Below are 21,614 nucleotides of genomic sequence, written 5' to 3' on the forward strand. Positions count from 1 at the left end.
AACATTTAAAGTAAATGGGGGGATGGACTTTCTATGGCTACAGTATTCGGGGTCTTAGAACAGGGTCATATCTTCGGACTGTAGAGAACCCGAGAGCATTAAGTGCGGGAGAATGGATGCAGCAATCAGATTTGAAGAGATATTGACATTGAATGAGAATTGAAAAAGACTAATGTACTTAAACATTCATCATCAAACCTGATTAATACCAGTTACTTAAAATGATAAAATCTTAAGTAAATTAGTCACACCTCTTCAGGGAGAACAACGCTGTTTGACTTGTATTGCGGAAAACGTGCTTTTTCGTTCTATAAGCTTTTTAAGAATTTAAATTATTGGAAATGAAAGAAAAAAATACAAATTGGACATTTGCCAAAACAAAAAGTAAAAAAAGATTTCATTAACAGAAAATAACAAATGTTGCACAACTTTCCATTTATTACTCATTTTTCTCAATTAACAGGACCAACAAAATATACATCTGAATTAGAGTAAATTTACAATATGTACAATGACTTAAATGAGGTTTAAATGATAAAAGTATAGGACAATGTGGTTTGACTTTTTTTTTTCTTTAAAGTTTGCATTTTAAACATGTTTGTGAAAGAAAAAAAAACATTTAGCAAAGCAAGGCTGTCTCCTTTAATAAAACACAATGTTAAATACTATCTAAAATTGACTTTTTATTTTGTCATTAAGTCTTTATTGATTAAGACTTTAACCTCCTTGGTTTAATTAAAACAGCAGTGTCCCAGGACTTGCGGGACTACTGTCACAAGTGCACACAAAGTAATGTCAAGACGTTAACAGGTGAGGATTCCAGTCAATGGCCCGCGTGTGTCCGCTCCAACTGAAAATATATCACTTCGATGAAAACTGCTAGATGCAAGGTATTCCTCGTCTTAACAGAAATTAAACACAGACAGGAAACTTTCCAGTGGTCAAATATTCATGTTTGGTGTGGATGCACCTTTACAATTCTTGTTTGATATGTTAAACTATTGCACAAGCAAGTAATAGCAGTATAAATAATGTTAACTGTATTAACAATACCAATAATTGATATTTTCACAGTTACATAACACAACATAAAATCTTATAACAGTTTGCACCAGTTACAAGTTTGAAAAGAGTGAAAAGGTAGTGAAACTACTCTTTGTCAATATTAGGTAAAGTTTTGGTAACAAAAGAAAAGAAATTAAATAAAAAAATTACTTTACCCGCAAATAGGCAACGCAGATACAAATAAGTGTTCAACATTCTGGTTATCCGTGAACTCACAACTCTGGTCATATCAGTTATTGAAACAGATATCAGAAACATAATTTTGCACAAATAAAATATTACACACAAAAAAATTAACAATACAGGAGAAAAATGCTACTTTTACACACATTATCTTTACAAACTAACCAATGAAATACTGCCATTTATGTGCCCACTTTTTCTTACTCTGCAAAGAACACAGAAAATGTATTTAAAAGAATAGTCCAACCATTTGGAAAATAATTTTTGTTTTTAGCTAGATTTATTTTTCAGTCATTTCTTGGTGAGCAGAAACCCAGCATAACAATTTCTCAATCTTGTACTCAGTGCAAGGACTTCTAGGCAACAAGAGGTCTTGACAAAATTGGAAAAAAAAAATTTGCTCTTCTAAAAATAGCTACAGTCTTCCATTACTTATCATTTTTTAATTTTTGTTGTTGTTGTTTTAACAAACCATATGCATGTTGATTTATTAGCTTCAGATAAGCTGCTTTCAATATTAACGTGGCGTTAATCCCTTCCGGTTTATACCAAATGTATAAATAAGGTAAATAAATGTATTTCCCAAAGTGTCAGACTACATTCTAGGCCTTCACAAAAGTACAATGAAAACAATCATCCTTTAATGAACTCGGCATAAAGAAACTGCTTTTCTCACTTTCTCTCATACAAATATGAGACGTCAAGAAGAAAAAAAAAAAAAACCTGATGCCCCACCATGTATTCTCACATAGTATCTAAATTGAGACTTTATATCTTCTTTTATAAAAAAAACAACACAGTTCCCGGTTGCATCTTGGATGTCCATCTCTCAATCGTCTTTATGCACATTTCTCATATGCTTTTTCATGTGACCTGACTGTGAGAATTTCTTGGGGCAATGTGGGCAGGTATGTGGTTTCTCCCCTGTGTGGGTATACTTGTGCCGTTTCAGATTATTGTAGTCTAAAAATCCTTTGGAGCAGTACGGACACCAGTGTCTCTTCTCCCCTTTATGCCACCGCAAATGCACGTTAAGTTCTACTCTCCTTGTGAATTTCTTTTCACAGAGGGTGCAGGGGAAAGGTTTCTCTCCAGTGTGGATACGTATGTGGATTTCCACATCTCGTTTGGTATAGAATCCCTTGTTGCAGATCTGGCAAATAAATGGTTTTATCCTGCTGTGCACCATCTGGATGTGTTTGGTGAGGCCAAAACTGTAGACGAAGCCCTTCCCGCACTGCTGGCAGATGTGGATCCGGCCATTACGATGCACCCGGTCATGCCGTTTAAAAACCTTGGAGTTTGGGAAACTCTTCCCGCAGAGTGTGCATGAGAAAGGCCGCTGTCCTGTGTGGAGACTGACGTGGCTCTCCAGCGCAGCACTGCTGCTGAGGATGCGACCGCATTCCCCACACTGGTTCTTCAGCAGATGCCTACCTATGACTGCCAAGGGCTGTAGAGGCGATATAATGGGTGGTCCTTTGACAAGTATGGCGGAGTAATCATAGTTTTGGTTGTGGTCACTCGTTTCAGTCTTTACAGGTAATAGTGGTAACCCGTTTTCACCGGCTGGAATTACAGGAGGAATCCACACAGCTGTCGATCTAAACTTTTTCACAACCTCACAGCTGGCCTGCTTCTCTGCTGACTGTCTTGTCTGCAGTTTAGATTTAGTAGAAATCTTTATTTTAGCTATTGTATTAACTTTTGCTGCTTTAGCCAACCTCATGGCATTCATAGCTTTAACGCTCTTTTTAGGACCAGCACCATTTTGGAAGGGTTTTCTAGCAGGAGTGGATTCCCCAGTACTTTCAGGACTAGTGCCATTTCTAGCTATTTTAGGTGCCTTAACACTTACGTAGACAGCTTCGATGTTCATTTTTTTCTTAGAAGAACTACATGCCGTTGTGCTGTACCTTCCAGGACTGAAAGAATTGGATTCCCTTTTAATCTGTTTCGTCCTAGGGTCATCTTTAGTGAAAGTGGAACTCTTGTGACTGTCAGAAATTTCATCGCTTGTCTCACTTGTTCTTAAACTAATTGTCCTGGGAATAACAGAAGTCGATTCAGCCTTTTTAGGACTAACATCTCTGGTTGACCAGTTAGGGCTTGTACAAGTTGATTTTGTACTTTTGGGGCTGGAACCATTTTTAGTTGTTTTAGAGCTAGGACTGTTTTCAGTTGAGCCAGACCTTCTGGGACTCAAACAACTGGGTGTCATATTTCTGGAGCCTATACTATGTCTACTTGAAGTAGACCATCTAGGACTCACGGAAGTCAATTTCGTCTTTTTAGGGCTAGCACTTCCTTTAGTTGAGCTAGACCTCTTTGGACTCACAGATAAGGATTTTCTGTTTTTGAAGCCTACACCATCTCTACCAGAACCAGGCCTCTTGGGACTCACAGAAGTCAATTTAGTCCTTGAATGGCCAGAATATTCTTTAGAGGAGCTAAACCTTTTTGGACTCACAGCTGTGTGTTTATTTTTGGGGCCTACACCACATTGACCTGCACTAGGCCCCCCAGGACTTACAGGGGTGGACTCAGACTTCCTAGATCTGACAGAAGCTGGTTTACTAACACTCCTCCAGGGTCTGGCACCATTTTTACGCAGTGCAGATCTCCTAGGACTCATGGGCGAGGAAGTATTAGTAATCCTATTTAGGGATATAGTATCTTCAACCACATCTGGATTTTTACAAATAACAGGAATAGGTTCGCTAGATGTGTTTTCGTCATTGAGACCGTCATTCTCTAATCTAGGTTTCTTAGATATTACAGTAGTTTTACTTCTTCGAACCTGGGAGTGACTTTTCATGTGACTTCGGAGGCGGATTAAAATGGTGTTCTTGGGTAAGCTTTTCTCTTCACAGGTGCTGGTCTTTGTGAAAGCAGGTCGAGCATCCGCAAAGTCATTCGAGCCGGCCTGTAACACAAGGGAGAGAAGAAACATACATTCAGCAAAACATACATGACAAAGAAATCACGTTACACTTTGCAGACGTTTGCAGAGGGAATTACAAACATAACTATCTATAGTGGAATTAATAAGTTTATTTCCACGGACTGAAGGATCTTTACCTTTTGTAGTGCAGGATCTATTGGTGACACTGCCAGCTGTGCCAGGAACTGTGACTTAGTCATCTTTGAGCGAGGGTCAGATGTGTCCTTGAGCATGATGGGGGTTAACTGGAAGAGGGCAGCCATTTCTTTCTCGTGCAATTTGTTGCTTATTATTTCCTTGCTCAAGTTAGGAGTCGTTCCACCGGCTGTTGTAGGTTCAGTGGCCATTGATGTTTCTGTTAAATTGGAACAAATGTTGGACAATAAAACTGGCATGTCTGTCCCTGAGATTGCTGGTTTCGATGGCTTCTCCTCTGTGGTTTCTTTGGAAGATCTTTCTGATAATAGTCCTGCAACCGAGACGGATTCTTTGGGTGATATTGGAAATGGCAGTCTGGTCAATCTGACCGCTGGGGAGAGTTTCTGTTTCACACGTCGTGGTAACTCGGAAGACACCGATTTTGACACCAGCTTAAAGGACAATTTTGAACTGGAACAGGTTTCAGTAGGAACAATTACGGTTTCAGAAACTGAGGCAGGTTCTTTGGGAGGTTCTAAGTTTTCAGCTGTATTATGCCTCTTTTGAGAAAATATTGTTGCATCTAAAGCAGGAGCACTTAATTCCTGTGACGAGGAAATCAACTCTGTTGATGACCTTGACTCCTGCTTTGCTGTTGGAACAACTGACAGTGGCTGATTTTTCCCTGATGCCACCGCTGACAATGGTCTTGGAATTATAATTTGTGGGTGTGGTGAAGTCCCTGACTGCTGGTTTGTTGAGGTGGCGGTCGACTGTGAAGGGACACCAGGGAGCGATTCCCTGGTGTCAAGATGTAACCCTGCAGCTGTAGAAACTGGAGGTAAACTATTATTCCTCGCAGCTGTTGACACAAGAGTACAAAGTTGGGCTTGTGATAATTTTCCAATTTTAGAGGACCCAGATGAAGATGCTGGTCTTGGCACAACAATTACTTTATGAATTGGGGTTCTACTCTGTTTACTAGGTGTTACCGATACTTTCAGAGGATGGGGAAGTGACTGTGCAGTGGTTTGAGATGCAGCAGCTAATGATGACATTGTCGATGTAGTAGTATTGAAAGGAGGGAGTGCGTGCTGTACTTTCGGTGTGGTAACTGCTGTTTGGGCCTGTGCTTCATTGGATGAAGTGGAGCCAGTAATCTGAGGAGCAACGCCAAGTCTTTCCACCGTGACTTGGCTTTGAACAAGAAGCGAAGGTGTCTGTGGCTCAGCTGGGATCCCGTGCCCAGTTTTTAAGGAACCCACACAGGGAGCATTGTGGGTCTGGGCATGCGCCATTCTTTGTGAACAAGATAATGTATTTTCCACTGTCGACTGATTCATAGCTTCAACTAGCAGCATTGCATCCTGTAGAGTTACAGAGGTGTGGTGTTCTTTAAGCTGAACCGATGTCGTATGTGATGACTCCACTGGTGGAGTCTTCAGTGCGTCACATGCAGATGAAACTTCAGTGGATGGATCCTTATTTACCTTTTCTTCTATTGCCATGGGAAGGTTTTGGGACTTAGAGGGTTTTTGCTTTTCAGAGGGGCAGCTGCTACTGACAGATACAACTGAAACGGGCAGAGAACCAACTTTTCTGTTCTCCACGTCTTTCAAAGCGGTGTCTGATCTGTCCTGGACTGTCGGAGCGATGATGGATGAAGTCTCTTTGAGCTCATCTGGAGATGTCTGTGGAGACTTGGGTGAAGCGATATTCACTCTATCAACAGCAGAAGACACCTGACCCTGCTGCTTTCTTCCTGAAGGGGGACTTAACCCCTCCTTGTATCTTGAAACATCCGCTGATGACGACAGAAGTATTTCTTTTTGTTTCCTTTTCTTTGGTGGTCGTCCTCTTCTACGGTGTACAGGCAAATTAGGTTCTTTAATGACGAGTGTGGACTCTGCTGGCTGTTCCTCTGTGCGGTGCACATCTGCATATTGTTGTCCGATAACATCGGTTTGTTTATCTAGAGAGGTCTCACTGTCTCTTTGACTTTGTTGGGGGGCCAACTGGTGTTCTTCAGATGTTCTGAGTTCTCCTGGTGTCCACGTTTCTGAGACCTTCTGACCAACCGCCGACTCTTCTTCGATGTCGTCCTTTACTGGAGCAGGTGGAATTACTAGTGTATTCTGTGGTTGGGATGACTGGCTCTGGGCTCCCTGTGAACTACTATCCACTCCCAAAGATGATGGTTCCACGACCATCCTGGTCTCTTCATCATTTTGATTCGATGTAGTTTCTTTTGTTGAACATTGCTGGATAATAAGAGGCCCCTCATTTTCAGATCTACTATCAGAGGCCTGTGGTAAACCTGGGAACAGCAGAGACAAAGACATCAGAGGAAACATGAGAAGAAAGGTAAAAAACCTTGGTGGTAAGAGAATGGTTGAGTAGTTAACTTTACCACGTGTCGTAGGCTTTATTAAATCTGTCGAATTCTCAATTGGAAAACAGAGCCAGTTTAAATTACTCACCTCCATTATCACTCAGGATTTGTCCAGAGACAGCAGCGTGATCGACTTCCTCTTGCTTCAAGTCAGACTGCAGAGGATACTCGAGGTCTAATTCCTACAGAAAGGTGACACAAATTTCAGTTTTGAAAAGCGGGAAAATCATGTTTTTGTGGTGCTAAAGGTGTTTTTGCAACGGAGGTACTAAATCACTGTTCTAAGAACGTCCGCAACGGGGGAACTTATTACGTTTTGGGGGAACTGTCGTGACAGGCACAGGAGCACAGACAACCGCCGTGTTTAAAACACATCAGTAAGCAGGTAAACTAAAGCATCGAACGAAGCCTTTTATAACAGCAGAATAAAGTTGGAGAACCACAATACTGAGAAATGGGCCGACAACAAATGTGCTGGCTTCATATTAAGCCGGTACACATCGGGTGAAATACAGCGTGACTTCTATTCAACAAAGAGAAATAAAAAGAAAGTCCCTAGAACTGTTTGGCCCGAAAAACACCTTAAGATGCACACATACCTCCTGTTTGACCACTATATATGCTATCTCAGAATTTGCCTCTCCGTGAGTGAAGTAGTTGTGCTCTTGCAAACTGTGCTCCCCCTCCTCATAAGCAAATTGCTGCTCTTGGTTTTGCTCCACTGGTTGACATTGCTCCACCACCATTATGTTGAAAGGGATAAGATCTGTAAAAAGAAATACACAAAACAACAGGAAAACTTTTTGAGAATATGGTTCTGACATTTGACAAAATAACAAAAAGAAAATGTGCAACTCAAGCTGCACATTACTGAAGTGTGGTGAGAAGTTCATTAGGCTGATTGCTTGAGTATCCCTCAATATTACGGCATGTAAGTTATACTATATATATATATATTCTAGATTCTATAACTAGCTAAATTAACTCGTCATCTTTCCATCTACCAATCCGGGGCAATTTTATGTGGTAAACAAACCAGGCCTTTTGACCTTTAAAGGGGCAAAACAGATCTTTAGTACAGCTAATAACAACAGATATTGTCCCCCAAAATATTCCAAATGGTGTCAAGAAAATACAATTTGCTGTCTAATAGCAAATAGTTCAAGTAGTTCCAACGCAGAGATCTGATTGGTCAACTGTACATTTGGAACGTGCTCAAATCACCATGACAACACACCTTGCTCATCACGAGAAATATCACTCCGCCTTCTCAATGGGAATATATAATTGGAATTTAATTTCATATAATATGCAGGATAATGTTGTTTTTACTCGTTACAGGTCTATTCATTGTGACCCATTTTGGCGAAATCTGGTCTCTTTCGGTCCTTTTTTGTCGCTCTGAGCAGTAACATTGCTATTTTTGTTACAGCGGATATATTACTAACAATAAGATTGAGCTAGCTGAGCAGTTTCGTATTTCTGCGTGCTGTATTTATTAAGAAAATATCTCTGGAAAGCAATAAAAAAAACAAAAAAAAAACCGGACCAGCTCTTGTCTCTGTTGCTAGGGTCGTTGCTAAGGGTCGGCCTACTTCCTGGAGTCGTAAACATTGCATACATTACATTCGCTTCTACCGAGGTCAAGTCATACCCCAATGTGTTTCCATGGAAACTTAGCCAAACTCCTTGAGAGCAGACCGGACGCTGTAGTGACTCAATATCGCCTCCTTATGTGCCAAATTGGTATTACAGGGCGTTACATAATTCGTACATGGTGCACCTTTAACCGGGACACCACAGTATGGTTTCCCTTCCGTTTTGGGTCCCACGCTCGACATAACCACGAGCTCACCAACCGACAGTCGCTGTGTACTTAATAACATTAATACACACGTCATTTTTAACAGGCGTAAAATAAAATAAATAATAATAATAGTAATAACTCACCACACTGAACGGCTCTGTCCCGCTTCTCATGGCCGGGAAGAGGGCTCCTTCCTCGCGAGTAAACAGCCGGTTGTCCGGTTTCAAACCGGCTGCATCTTGTTTTGAGATCGTCGTTCTCCTCCTTGATTCTGGATATTTCTGCCTTCAGCTCGTCAACCATAGTTTCGAAAAGTTTCGTGGTTTCTGCAACGGCACCCTTCAGCATGCTCTCCATGACAGAGGAGTACTTCGTCTGAAAATCGTCCGCCGACATTTTTTTTGTTTTGTTTTGTTTTTCCGGTGCGGTTCACCGTTTGTCAGGGTTGTTAAATAAGGGTTCCGCTTTAGGGAAAGCACGTCCGTTGTTTTGTTTTTTTTATTTTTTGTTTTAAACGCGACATCGGAAGCTGGTTTAACATGGCCTCCCTCACATGGAGAGCCGCGTTCTGCGCTTTGTGTGACGCACATCAGCAGGGCGGTGAAATTCTTCTTCTTCTGTAAAGGATTCACGGCAGTTGGCTTCCGCGTTGCTGCTGCGTTACTGCCACCTTCAGGCGTCACCCTGTCACAGCGTGAACTCGTTGAAAACCTTTTTTTTTTTTTTTTTTTTTTTTTTTTTTTTTTTTTCAGTTTTCAAATAGAAAAAAAAAAAAGACATAAAATAAAAATAAAATGGTAGGTTCCTGCTTGATTGGGACCCACAGGAATATTTCACAAATGGCAGTATATATATAGATATATACTGTACTGTATATACTGTGCATTTTATATTTATATTTTTACTGCTATTTTACTGCTATTTTATTGCTTTTCTATTGTTCTATTGTTATCTTATTGCTTCTGTATGCTGCTGTAGCGAAAATTTTTCCCCTTGGGGATTAATAAAGTAACTACCTAACCTAACCTAACCTTCACAAGTAAAAAATTAATTGTGGTTATTTAAAAAAATAAAATAATAATTATTGCGCAGAAATAACTTTGGTCTCTTTGATTGATTCACTTGTTTGAATTTGCACTGGCTTTTATCAGAATGTAAACAGGGTTTGATGAATCAGTTTTGATCTGAAAACTTTTAATGTGTTTTGGCAGTTGTGCTTTCTAATCTTAATTCAGGTTATATTGAAGAACTACTAATAAAAGTCTGATGGTGTTGAGTACTGTTGTGAAGATTACATGGCCTGTAGTTTAAATTGCTATTCTCGGACTTTCTAGCTTTATAAATATTTTGTTTAAGTAATCAAATGTAATTAGTTACATTACTTTAATGAAGTAATTTAAATACTTTCCTTATGTATGACATATTTAACAGGGGAAACTAGTAATCTGTAATAACATTTCAACAATAACCTTCCCAACATACATAACGGAGTTCAAACAAGCTCCACCTCCAGCGGCTGCAACATTAACATGCTGCTTACATACCGATACTTGAATATTAATAATTTAATGCCACATAATATCAGTCAAAAAGACCAAACTAGCTTCTTCTATTTTTGCATCACGCTTTAACTCGCTACATTACATTTGAATACAACTGCACTTGAGGTTTTTCACGCAGGACTTTTACTTGTAATGGAGTATTTTTTTACATTGCTGGTCTGGCATTTTTTTTTTTAGTTAAAAAAGAATCTGAATACTTCTTCCACCACTGCCACCGATGCTGTGTGTATCCTTTATGTTATTCAGAGAGAAGTTGGCAAAGGGAAAGACATCCAAAAGAATCACCGAGGAAGAAAACACATTAACCAGACTTAGGGTTGGACACACAAGGCTTAACAAAAACAATGCAATTAATAAATAAACACCCAATAGGACTATGGGACTACTGCAAAATACCAGAATCTGTAGATCATATCAGTTGTCGTTGCACAGAAATTCCCACTAGAGCGAGACAGGGTTAAAGAGGAAACTGGAACTTACTCTAAAAGATGCATTAACTTCAGGGACTGGGAGTAGTAGTGCAATACTTGAAAGAAACGGGATGAGTAAAATAAATTTACTTCACTGAATTGGTACAACCTTTATTTATTTTTTTTTTTTTTATGAATAAATTTGTGTTTGTTTGTAAGGGGATAAGTAACTCTGGTCCACACTCCTATACAGTAGGTGGCGGTAACGCACCTTTCATGGATGCCATCCGCAAAAAAAGAAGACGAAGAAGAAGAAGAATAAGAAGAAGCTGCGCGCGCACTTGTGTGTGTACCGCTGCTGACCGCAAAGCGTCATTCTTCACCACGTCGATGCGACGTGAGATTGTCCCAACTCCCGACCCGTATTTTGAATTTATCGGAAGTGCGGTTGTTTACGGAATCTGGAGGAAATACCGGAGCGCAGCCGTAAACACATTTGTAACGTCAAAGTACAAGCTCAGCTAATTCAAATCGCTTCCGCTCACCAAAGCCTTGGTTCACTCAATATAAAAGACCAGACGGTCACTTACGTGTCCTGTAAGTTCCTCATCAACTAAACGGCGGAAATCGTTTCACGTCCAACTGTGACTGGAAACTGCTGCAGCGAGCTAGTTGGCTAACGCTAGCACCTTTTAAGTGCAGTTTGATTTAACGGGCGAGTTTCGGGATGACGGACGCAAGTCGACGGTAAACGCGGACGACCGACCGACACACGTCCACAACATGTGTTACGTCAATTTACATTAAAGTTTGAAGTGTCAGGTTTTAAGAGTTTTTTTGTTTTTGTTTTTTTTTAAAGTGTTTTGTATTTCCGCCGACGTTAGCTGTGACCACACAAACAAACAAACAAACAAACAGCTGGCTTTGAAGTGGCACGTTTTCCTCCTCTTCGGCTCCCTGAGACGGTCGACTCGGTTCATGGTTGGTAAAACATTGCTGCTACGATGGCCGCGACGATAGTAACGTTTCAGTCCCAGCTCTCCGGTGTCATGGAAACGGTCTTCAAAGCTGCCATGTACGAGATCACCCGGCTGGTGGAGGACAGCTTTTTGGAGGAGGTGACGCAGTGCAGGGAGCAGGTGGAGTCCCTGAAGAGGCGACTGAAGTGGTCGGAGAGTCGCCGCAAAGAGAGGGAGGGAGACGGGAGAGGGAGATGCGCCGACTGCCGGAGAGTCGACGTGTCCGGAGAGGACAACCCCGGCGCGACAGGTGAGTCTGCTCTGGTGTGCACATCTGGATTTGCGGTGATGCTGCCTCTGCATGAGCTGATAGGGTGCTGGAGTCTTCAGTAAATACGGTAAATGGTCTGCGCTTCATCACCTTTCGGTGTCAAAGTGGTTTTTCCCCATTCACACACTTAACGAGACGGATCACCCATCAGGAGCACGTTCACGCACCGGTGGGGACACCGCCGGGACCAACTTAGGGTTCAGCGTCTTGCTCAAGGACACTTAGGCGTGTGGACAGGAGGAGCCGGGGGATCGAACCTTCTCGATTAGTGAGCAAACCCCGCTCTACCGGCTGAGCCACAGCCTCCCCAGTTTTGTTTTATTTTTTAGATAGCGCCAAGTCACAACACAGGTTATTTCATGGCACTTAACACATTGAAGTCATTACAAAAGAACTTTACAACATTACACAGAGAAACCCAACAATTCAACAATTCCCACATAAGCTAGGAGGGAGAAAAACTCAGACAGCAGCAGGCTCAGAGGCGGAGAACATCTGCCTCGACCGGTTGGAGGTGAGAGGAGAGCAGAGAGAGAAAAGGTCAGCATAGAGATCCAAGACATGAGCTGTCGGTGGTGGCCGACGATCACAGGGCAGAGACGTCCGCAAAAAAGAAACTACGCTGGAGAGGCAACAGACAATAAGCAGAAACTACGGGAGAGAGAAAGCATGAAGTTAATGAGATGTAATGGTGAGATATGAGTGTATAGAGAGTGAAAGAGTGAGAGGAAAGAAGCTCAGTGCATCACAAGGTCCCCCAGCAGCCTATAGGCCAATAACAGCATAACTAAGGGATGGTTCAGGGCCACCTGAGCGGAATATAAGCTCTGCCGAATCCTCCCGAGTCCACCAGCCGATGGCAAAATTTGTCTTGACACGGCTGTTGCCCGCAAAGCCCTCCAGAGCTAGTTAGTTACTGTGTGGGTTTATCACGCCTTTTTCACGTAATAGTAATCTGATTCATTTTTTTTTCCTTTGAAAATATTGATTATAGCTGTTCAAATGATCGTAAAATCCAATTGGACACAGTGTGACCCGTTTGAGGATTTCTAAATCTTTGAAATGCAATTTGAATTTTTGTTTTTTCAGCTTCAGAAAAAAGCCTGAAACAGGAGAGAGTGCTGGAAGAAGAGATACAAAGTTCCCAGGACACTGATGAAGAGACATCGAGTCATGAACCGGAAGAGACAAAACCGCAGGTCCACATTTCCCAGAAGGTAATGCAGCATGTAGGATTGTTTATTACACTGTGCAGTAAAAAAGCCTCATAAACGACGTTTAAAATGTGCAATCGCTGTAATATTTTTCTCTTATTTTGTCAAAGATTCTTGAAATGATTAATTGAACAACCTTGAAATGACCTGTTAATTGAATACCGGGCTTATAGTTCCTCTTGAGGCGAGTGAGCGCGTTAATGTCGTCTCCCTGCTTTGTCCTCCAGTCACCAGGTGTACAAGGGAATAAGTTTGACGGGCTGCTCAAACAGGAAGTTCTGCAGATCGCAACAGAAACCAACGAGTCACAACAGTGGGGAGTCCCTTTGGATGGTGAGTCTCCTCAAATAAAAATATGATCAATATCTGGTTCATATTCAGCCATATATGAATACGGAGACAAACTATCATTGTACTACCGATGAGTTAGAAAATTGAAAAACACAATACATAAAACAAACTTTGGATGGAAGCCACTTTTTCAAGTGTTAATACAGTTTTTTGTAGCTTCAGTATTAGAATGTGTATAACTGCTTGACAATCTTTTTCCCCTCCCGTGTCTCAGAAACGGAGGCGTCAGGTCTGCCCGGGCCCAGTAAACGTTTCAGTGACCAGAAGATCCCGAAGTGCCACATGAGCTGGGAAGCTGGCTTCGACCAGAGACCAGAATCAAGCCAAGAAGGACACTCGGGCGACCCGTCTGACACCCTTTTCCAAAACAAGTACAGCATGGGAGACTTGGGTGCCTTTGACAAGACGGGCTACGGGGACGCCGGTATGATCGACATGAGTAACTTCGACGGCTTACAAGGTTCCCCGTCACACCTGGGTGAGGATCTGGGTTACGTGGGACACTATAACGAGGACGTGGAAGCACCAGAAGGAGCGGGGCATCAAGTCTACCAAACGCGGAATAGACGGGGCGCGGTGAGTTCGCCCGCGGGTTCAGCCGCGAGGACGAACATCGACGTAAGCGGAGAGCTCAGCTGTTTACTGATTAACGAGGAAGGGTACCTACAGGACCCAAACGTCTTGTACCCCGAACAAGTATCCGGTGATACGGGCAGCAGATTGAGCTTCAGGGGCCAGGGCGTTTGCCCCGACCCGTCTGTGGAAAACACGGAGGGCATGTACAGGTCCTCAGATATGTATAATGAGACCTTAATTGGAGAGAAGTTTCAGCATCAGGCGGCAGGGAGAGGAGGGAGGAGACATACCTGTAACCTGTGTTCCATGTCCTACCCTGATTCTGCGTCCCTCAAGGCCCACAAACAGACACACAAGGGCAGCGGACAAGGGCCCCTGTACACCTGCAACCAGTGCGGGAAGACCTTCACTCAAGCCTGTAACCTCAAAGTCCACCAGAGGATTCACTCGGGGCAGGGCCTCCACCTCTGCAGCCACTGCGGCAAAGGTTTCCCTTCCTTCGGGGACCTCAAGACGCACAAGTGCGGTCAAACGGGGGACAAACCATACTGCTGCACCGTGTGCGGGAACAAGTTCAGCCGCCTCTGGAATCTGAAGCTGCACCGGAGAATTCACACGCAGGAGAAACCGCATCGGTGCAACATGTGCGATAAGAGCTTCACGCGGGCGGACATACTGAAGGTCCACCAGCGCACCCACACCGGGGAAAGGCCGTACTGCTGCACCGTTTGCGGACTCAGCTTCAAACGTCTCGACCATCTGAAATCGCATCAACGCAAACACACGACCGATCTTTAACACCGTGGGGGAGGAGAAAGAGCTTCGATGATTTTAATACGGTTCAGGAGGTTTAGAAAATGAATGTTTGTATTTATAAGCCACGAGTGTCCTCTGGTCTTGTATGTTTTTTTTGTATCTCCTCCTCAATGGTTAGTTAAAAGCTTTTTATTGAAAAATATCAAACAAAAATGGCACCAAATGTTTTTTTTTTTCCTCATGTTTCATTTTCAAATTTGTACTTAATTAATACTGCATATTTTTGGTACTGAAACAAATACTGGCTTTTAATACAATTTTAAAAACTGACCAACATTATCCTTGTGATTACGTAACTGATTTTAAATAAAATTTGCTTTGAATAAATGTTTATTTACTTTCTTTTTTCCACATGACGGTCCCTAACACCATCCGTCCCAATGACATCACAGACAAGGAAAGAAAGAGGCTCTGTGATTGGTCGGGGACTGATGTGTTGGTTGTTGTGTCTTCTGGCCAGTTCACAGCAACACCTGACAAGAATATTGTGTCATCTGAAACTGACATAAACGTGACATCAGCTTCTCCAATCACTTCCTTTTGAGACTGTCACACATAGATTGATTGTAAATGTCAATCACACACACTCTGGAAAAATAAATAAGATCCAACACCATTGTAGGTCTACATGAGTGTGTTGGGCTTTTGAAGTCTAAAATTAAATTCTATAAAGTGAATCCGTTGCAACAAAGAGGTGTATTTGCAAATGTCTGTGTTTTAAAACCCCTCATGTAAGAACAAACCTTTCGTACAACTCTGTTTTAATAAAATACGTTTTCATTCTAATTCAGACCAAATAAAAATGACTTCCTACAAGAAATCTGACTTGTCTTTCAAAGATAAAGGGTAAAAAGACAAAGTGAAGTGAGAAGAGATTCCCTGCAGATTAGGTGATTGACACATTAAGGAAGCACGATCAAGAGTGAAAGATAAAAAAAAATAAAAATAAAAGGGAAATGGTTGTAAGGTTCTTTAAAGAAATTGTACACAGGTGATATATGAGTCGTTTCTTTTTGTCAGTAGAAGGTTGATCAGACCTGGTTGACAGGAGAGAAAGAAGTCAGAGAGGGAATCGATTAGACGTCACAGCCTTTGTACTGAAAGAGGAAGACAGGGAGATTGAGAGGATTTGAAAATAAATAAATAAAAATATATGTTTTTTTTAATTACAGCAACATATGTGATGTGTCCATTGCCTCACATCAGTAGAGGTTTAGGTTCTAGGTTTGAATCTGTACCATTCGGGTTATTGCCTTCAAGCAGAGGTCTCCTGATACGGTGCAATGACGGTACATCGCTTCAGTATGTTACAATGTTTGGCCTCTTACAAACTACTCAACATACACACACTGGGAAGTTAAATAAGGCAAATCATTTTGTGGTATAATGCGAACAAACTTCATTGCATTCCTATATTTCGTAACTTTAAGGGCTTTTACACATAAAATATAGTTATTGTAAAAGGCATATAACCTGGGTTTTGCCTTCATATAGAGTACTTTGATTTGTGAATATGCTTTTTTTCCCTCCCAATAATAACAGTATTACTAACCAGGAAGTCATCTTTCATATTCTCCTGGCCAAGTCCATAAACAGTGTCCCATTTCACTACAACATGGTCATAGGTAGGGCAGTAATTTATTTTCATACAGGTGAAATAGATTTTAATCCTGAACAATGTTAGTATCTTTAAACTCATATTTTTTTTTTTTTTTTGGTATTATTTTGGCGGAGCCTGGGCTTTCTTTCTTTCTTTTTATTTATTTATTTATTTTTAAACGCGTTTCGTTATTCCTTGTTTTCCAGCCGAGGCCACCGTACTGCGTCACGTATGACGTCACGAGCAAAAACAAGGATCACAAGCGAGCGTTGAACACCTAGCCCGGGGTTGTTGTTGTTGTTGTTTTTTTTAACGATTAGTGCACATTATTTTAATTGGCTAAAACAGCCGATACGATCAAAACCGAAGACTTCCGTCGACACGCTGCGTTTGGAAACGCTTTGTAGCTTCCGTGGTGCGGTTTGTTTTGCCTTTAGCGGCAGTTAGCGTCCAGATGCTAGCGTTAAGCTAAGGAAGCTCGTTAGCGGGCGAGCTGACAGTTCCGGTTGACGTTTATTGTCACTAAACGTCTTCTCCCCCTTTTTAAACGTTTGTAATTCAATGCACATCTGCTTTACCTTAAATCCGGGATACCTCGTCTTTTTTTTATTTATTATTTATTTATTTATTTATTTTTTAACTTTTAGTTTTCCTCCACACAAACACACGGGAGTCCCGGCGTGTTAACGGTGAACCGGACCATGTCGGACCTGGACACCCTCGTCGTCACCTTTCAGACCCAGCTGTCCGACGTGATGGAGACGGTGGTGAAGACGGCGATGTTCGAGGTCACCAGGCTGGTGGAGGACGTCTTCTTGGTGGAGGTGAAGCGCAGGAACCAGGAGGTGGAGTCCCTGAGGATGCAGCTGCGGTGGCCCGAGAGGAAATTCAGTGACGGAGAAGGAGGACAGACGGGGAGGAGGTGTGCTGGAGGTGGTGGTGGTGCTGGTGGTGGTGGTGGTGCCGAGGACGATGTGGATGCGTCCTCGGATGCTGCAGAGGAGGAAGAGGATGGTGAGAACACACATCCATCACCAGTTAATAAAATGCAAATAAAAAATATTCATGTTTCTCTTGTATTTTTTTTTATTTTTCCCCCCCAGACGTGTTTACAGGCTGTGGTGTGAAAATCCAGGGTGTTTGTGCTGAAAGGTGGATATCGAGCTGCAGACGGGAAGACATGTCCGAGTCGCCCCGGGAGGCGGATAACCCTGCAGCGACCCGGAGCCCCGAGAGGGGGTCGCAGGTGAGTCGTGTGACCGTCGGAGCAGAAATAAATCTGTTTAGCATACTCGTGATCAATTAGATCGATCTAGGACACGCGATGTGCCTTTATATCCTCAGTCATTTACGTGCTGTGTGCCTTGTTTAGGCAACAGAAGAAGGGGACACAATAGCAGCTATAGATATGAAGGAGGAAGAAGATAATAAGCCGACTTGTTCTGTGCATTTGGGAGGGTGGAGCGGCAGTCTAGATGGTAAGTATTGTGAAATTATCCATCCATCAGCAACGTTTGGCACTACGACCACCGTCGGCACCAAAAATAATACAACTGCAATACTGTGACACGGCAAATACTGTAAAGTAAGCTGTTTGTATATAACTGTAATATGTAAATCATATCAAGTTGAGGAAGTACAAAAGGGGATTTATATGGTTCTCTAAACTTTGAATTCAATTGTTGAGAAAAAACCTTTGTCACAATAAACCCCCTTTTAATAGATTTGTCGTTAGTGCAAAGCATGCACATTTATTTTATTGTTCAGAAATATTTAAGGAGGTGGAATATTGGTTTTCGGTACCATTTGGTTTCCATAACCCCCGTTTCATTCTGGTGTATTTCTCTAGATGGAGGAGGACCCATATCAGACAACATCAGCGAGATGGAGGAGGCACAACCAAACCAGACGCAAGAAAACACTCAGGAAACATTGAGGAACGTCATTAAGCAGGACCCACAGATCTCGGCTGTGTATGGGTTTTCTGAGGACCAGCAGGAAACTCACGCAGCTTCAGATCGACTGCACGTTTCATGTTTGGAAGCGGACGACGGTTGGGCCGGCCTGACGGCCGCGTTGCTGCAGAATCACCGACTCGGGGCCGAAGATGAACACGATCCGGTACAAACGAAAGGTCCTCTGAAGCGCGCAGAAAACGAGTCGTCCGACACCGCCGGAGCGGGTGTTCAGGCGACGCCGGGCAGAGATCAGATTTCTTCCCCGTCGTCCCCGGATGCGAGAACACAGCGCAGCGATGCGTCGGGCGTGACCGTCAAGGAGGAAGTTATCGTCGATTCTGACGGCAGCGAGGAAAGCGAGCACGTAGAAAAGAAAAGGAAGTCCAGGGCGGCGTCTTTCTCGTGTTCAGGAAGGCAACACAGGGCGAGTTCAGAGGCACACAAACCGAGCCACGTGTACGATAAAGCCACCGTGCAAGAGGTTATGAAGCTGCATTCCAAAGTGGGTACCGGTCTCAGATTGCAAGCTGCTATACAGTACCTCCACCGGCCGATGAAAAAGCCCCCCGACACGCTCTCCGGCAGCACCGGCGCGTCGCCGCCGGTTGCTCGCTCTCAGGTTGCAAACTTAAATAACCTCAACAGAATTCCTTCCACGTCCAAATCCGCCGCTCCTCCTCCTGCAATCTCAGTCCAGCGAGTTCACCTGTCGGACAAACAGACCTTCAACCGAGCCGGCGCCCCCTGGCTCAGCATCAAATCCCAGCTTCAGAGCGCGAACTCCTATCACGCCAGCAGCAACGCGCCCCGTCCGGACTCTCACCCCCCCGCCGGGACGCCCCGGAGCCTCTTGCGCTGCGGCCAGTGCGGGAAGTGCTTCCCGCACCCGAGCAACCTGAAGGCTCACCTGCAGACTCACACGGGCGAGCGGCCATTCTGCTGCTCGCTCTGCGGCCGCAGCTTCACCAAGCTGAGCAACCTGAAGGCCCACCGGCGGGTCCACACCGGAGAGAGACCGTACTGCTGCCTGGCCTGTGGCAAACGCTTCACCCAGAAATGTAACCTGAAACGCCACCAGAGAATCCATCTGGATGTTTGATGACGGACAGCACACGATAAAAACAACAAAAAAAAAAGAGACAGATTTGTTGTGTGTGTTTGTTGTTGTTTTTGCAAGTGTTTTTCAACCTGTACCTTATTTTCCCATCATGTTGGGTCTAAATGACTGAATTGATTCATATATTTTGGAAAATGGTCCACTATTGAGCGAGAGCCATGAATCAAGCTGAAATGTGAGTCTTTTGGGAACCCGTGCCCGGTCAATGTACATCTACTAAAGGTGCTTCTTTGTGCCGCTGACAGTCTCAGATTTAAAGCACTTGAAAAACTCTATTTTATTTTGCAGCAATTGATGGCTTACGTTGTTAAAACTTGCATACAGTGTTTCCCACAGATGAAGAATTGATTTGTGTTGGTGGCTGACGCCTCATGTGACTAATGTGCATGACACACACACATGCACACGCACATACACACACACACACACACGGGACAGTTAAAGTTGAACATAAAAGTTAAAGTTGAACATAAACGTTACGCAAATTTACGACAACTACACTCATCGCATCACTGTAAGTGCAATAAAAGTCAACAAAGATGTATGAATCGTTGGACAGACGTTGACCCCAAACGTCCAAACTTCTCGGGGAAAGCAGAACAGACAGACGGGAGCGACGGGAGAGCTTGTGCACTCGTTAAACCGTTACGGATGGTGCTGTTTTTCTCCCCCCAAAAAAATTAAAATAAAATAAAGAATTGGTCGCCAAGTACACTCGGGCAGCCATTAATCTACCTCTACATGTGGGAAACACTGACGTATGCTTTGTTTCTGCTCAGATATCCGTACTGAAGTCCTGAAGATCGCAGCTTTTAAGCACTTGAATAATAAGTGTCATGACTGACGACTGAATTCATAATCAATTATTCATTAAATACAACTCTGTTAGCCACGTTACAAAAAAAAAAAAAAAAACTCTAAAAATACATTGATGTTGTTTTTCCATAATCCTGTCGTACCTTGACTGACCACCTGGTGTCAGCCTTTCACTTTATTTAACCTATTGCAGATTTCAGGAATTTAGCAGACATTTTTTTTTTTTTAGATGATTTCTGATCTTGTGTGGCTTCTGTTGCAATAATGGTAAGGAGATGGACCTCCTACATAAAAACCACTTTGTTAAGAGCAACAGTTTGTGGTAACAAGTGTCTGTGAGCACTGTTTTAGTCAAATCTGTGTTCTGTGTGTGTGTGTGTGTGTGTGTGTGTGTGTGTGTGTTTGTGCGTTACATATCTTATGCTCAGGATTAAGCTTGATGTGTTGTATCTGCAGTTAAGAGTCAGAGCAACACTGTGCAGGTGGCACAACCGATAACATTTTAATCTTATTTTCAAGGTGAGGAAACGTTAGCAGAAGCTAAACTCTGTCTGTGTGTGTGTTTATGTGTGTGTGTTTGTGTGTGTGTGTGTGTGTGTGTGTGTGTGTGTGTGTGTGTGTGTGTGTGTGAGAGAGAGAGAGAGAGGGAGCAAAAAAAAAAGTGGATTAAAGCAGTGCTTCTGTTCTAGATGATATCTTTCATTTTTGATGTTTGAACCCAATACAAGAGAAATTATCTATGAAGAGCGATAGAAAAATACCTACTTAGCTGAATCTGCAGTGAGCATAATAGATAGCGGTTGCTATGTGAGGAGGATTTTGAAAACAGTCGCAGCTGTGTGGGAGTGCTCAATACATTCAAACATATTCCTCCATGTTGGCCGGCATATACTTTCTGCCTGTGCATTTCTAACATTAAGCTCGTATATGACGCATTGTTTTTTTTTCTCTAATTGAGCCACTCAGATGTAAGCATCCCTTCTAAAGATGTTTAATTACCTAAAAGAAAAAATAACAACCCAGACAGTTTAATTTTTTTTATTCCTATCCTCTTTCGCTTCCTTATTGAACATATTTACTGTCTCTCCGTCTGGGCCCTTCAGTGCTTTGTAAGCCTCACTAAGGCGGGAGCATTACGTGGAATAGGAGGCTCTGTTCCTGTGTACAGGCTGAGTCTGTTTGGCTTTTCCTTTTTGGCAACATCACAAAAGCTACTTCAAGCTGAGCTACTGTTCGACCGGATTTGGTTTAAAAAAAGAAAAGAAAGAAGGAAAGAATAGATACTGGATGAGGTTATACAAGGAAAAGATAGTAATGGATCGGGACAGTCGTAGAGCACTTAAAGATGTTGTATTATCTGATTAAAAGTGTCCCA

General features: G+C 42.7%; 3 protein-coding genes across 5 annotated transcripts; 2 read left to right on the forward strand and 1 right to left on the reverse strand.

Annotated features, from left to right (window-relative positions):
• Nucleotides 1–416: 416 nt before the first annotated feature.
• On the reverse strand, nucleotides 417–9,128 carry LOC138208165 (uncharacterized). Its single transcript, XM_069165887.1, has 5 exons — nucleotides 8,673–9,128; nucleotides 7,322–7,488; nucleotides 6,811–6,904; nucleotides 4,330–6,647; nucleotides 417–4,174 (listed from the first exon to the last, which is right to left on the reverse strand). Exons 1-5 carry the CDS (start codon nucleotides 8,923–8,925, stop codon nucleotides 2,078–2,080), a joined length of 4,929 nt encoding a protein of 1,642 aa, XP_069021988.1. The 5' UTR covers nucleotides 8,926–9,128; the 3' UTR covers nucleotides 417–2,077.
• A 1,816-nt stretch (nucleotides 9,129–10,944) lies between these two features.
• LOC138208156 (uncharacterized) lies at nucleotides 10,945–15,074 on the forward strand. The gene is made up of 5 exons (XM_069165874.1): nucleotides 10,945–11,248; nucleotides 11,361–11,770; nucleotides 12,881–13,008; nucleotides 13,233–13,338; nucleotides 13,571–15,074. Exons 2-5 carry the CDS (start codon nucleotides 11,506–11,508, stop codon nucleotides 14,728–14,730), a joined length of 1,659 nt encoding a protein of 552 aa, XP_069021975.1. The 5' UTR covers nucleotides 10,945–11,248; nucleotides 11,361–11,505; the 3' UTR covers nucleotides 14,731–15,074.
• Nucleotides 15,075–16,566: 1,492 nt separating this feature from the next.
• Nucleotides 16,567–20,929, forward strand: LOC138208154 (uncharacterized). 3 transcript variants are annotated; one of them, XM_069165873.1, is made up of 5 exons: nucleotides 16,567–16,635; nucleotides 16,996–17,362; nucleotides 17,452–17,594; nucleotides 17,721–17,826; nucleotides 18,198–20,929. In XM_069165873.1, the coding sequence occupies exons 2-5, from the start codon at nucleotides 17,050–17,052 to the stop codon at nucleotides 19,403–19,405; spliced, it is 1,770 nt and encodes a 589-aa protein (XP_069021974.1). In that variant the 5' UTR covers nucleotides 16,567–16,635; nucleotides 16,996–17,049; the 3' UTR covers nucleotides 19,406–20,929. The 3 variants fall into 3 exon arrangements, with proteins under 3 accessions (XP_069021974.1, XP_069021972.1, XP_069021973.1); XM_069165871.1 differs by having other exon boundaries at nucleotides 16,591–16,897; XM_069165872.1 differs by having other exon boundaries at nucleotides 16,591–16,763.
• Nucleotides 20,930–21,614: the final 685 nt, after the last annotated feature.

Source organism: Embiotoca jacksoni, unplaced genomic scaffold (assembly GCF_022577435.1).
Source record: "Embiotoca jacksoni isolate LCO1_2020_lvr unplaced genomic scaffold, fEmbJac1.0.p SCAF_36, whole genome shotgun sequence".
Classification (NCBI taxonomy): Eukaryota; Metazoa; Chordata; class Actinopteri; family Embiotocidae; genus Embiotoca; species Embiotoca jacksoni.

Coding starts and splice junctions, on each gene's coding strand:
- LOC138208156 (XM_069165874.1), top strand. CDS start 11,506: ATGGCCGCGACGATAGTAACGTTTCAGTCCCAGCTCTCCGGTGTCATG. Junction 11,771..12,880: donor GGACAACCCCGGCGCGACAG/GTGAGTCTGCTC, acceptor TTGTTTTTTCAG/CTTCAGAAAAAAGCCTGAAA. Junction 13,339..13,570: donor GTGGGGAGTCCCTTTGGATG/GTGAGTCTCCTC, acceptor CCCGTGTCTCAG/AAACGGAGGCGTCAGGTCTG.
- LOC138208165 (XM_069165887.1), bottom strand. CDS start 8,925: ATGTCGGCGGACGATTTTCAGACGAAGTACTCCTCTGTCATGGAGAGC. Junction 7,489..8,672: donor GGACAGAGCCGTTCAGTGTG/GTGAGTTATTAC, acceptor TTCTTTTTACAG/ATCTTATCCCTTTCAACATA. Junction 4,175..4,329: donor TAGATCCTGCACTACAAAAG/GTAAAGATCCTT, acceptor CTTGTGTTACAG/GCCGGCTCGAATGACTTTGC.
- LOC138208154 (XM_069165873.1), top strand. CDS start 17,050: ATGTCGGACCTGGACACCCTCGTCGTCACCTTTCAGACCCAGCTGTCC. Junction 17,363..17,451: donor TGCAGAGGAGGAAGAGGATG/GTGAGAACACAC, acceptor TTTCCCCCCCAG/ACGTGTTTACAGGCTGTGGT. Junction 17,827..18,197: donor GTGGAGCGGCAGTCTAGATG/GTAAGTATTGTG, acceptor GTATTTCTCTAG/ATGGAGGAGGACCCATATCA.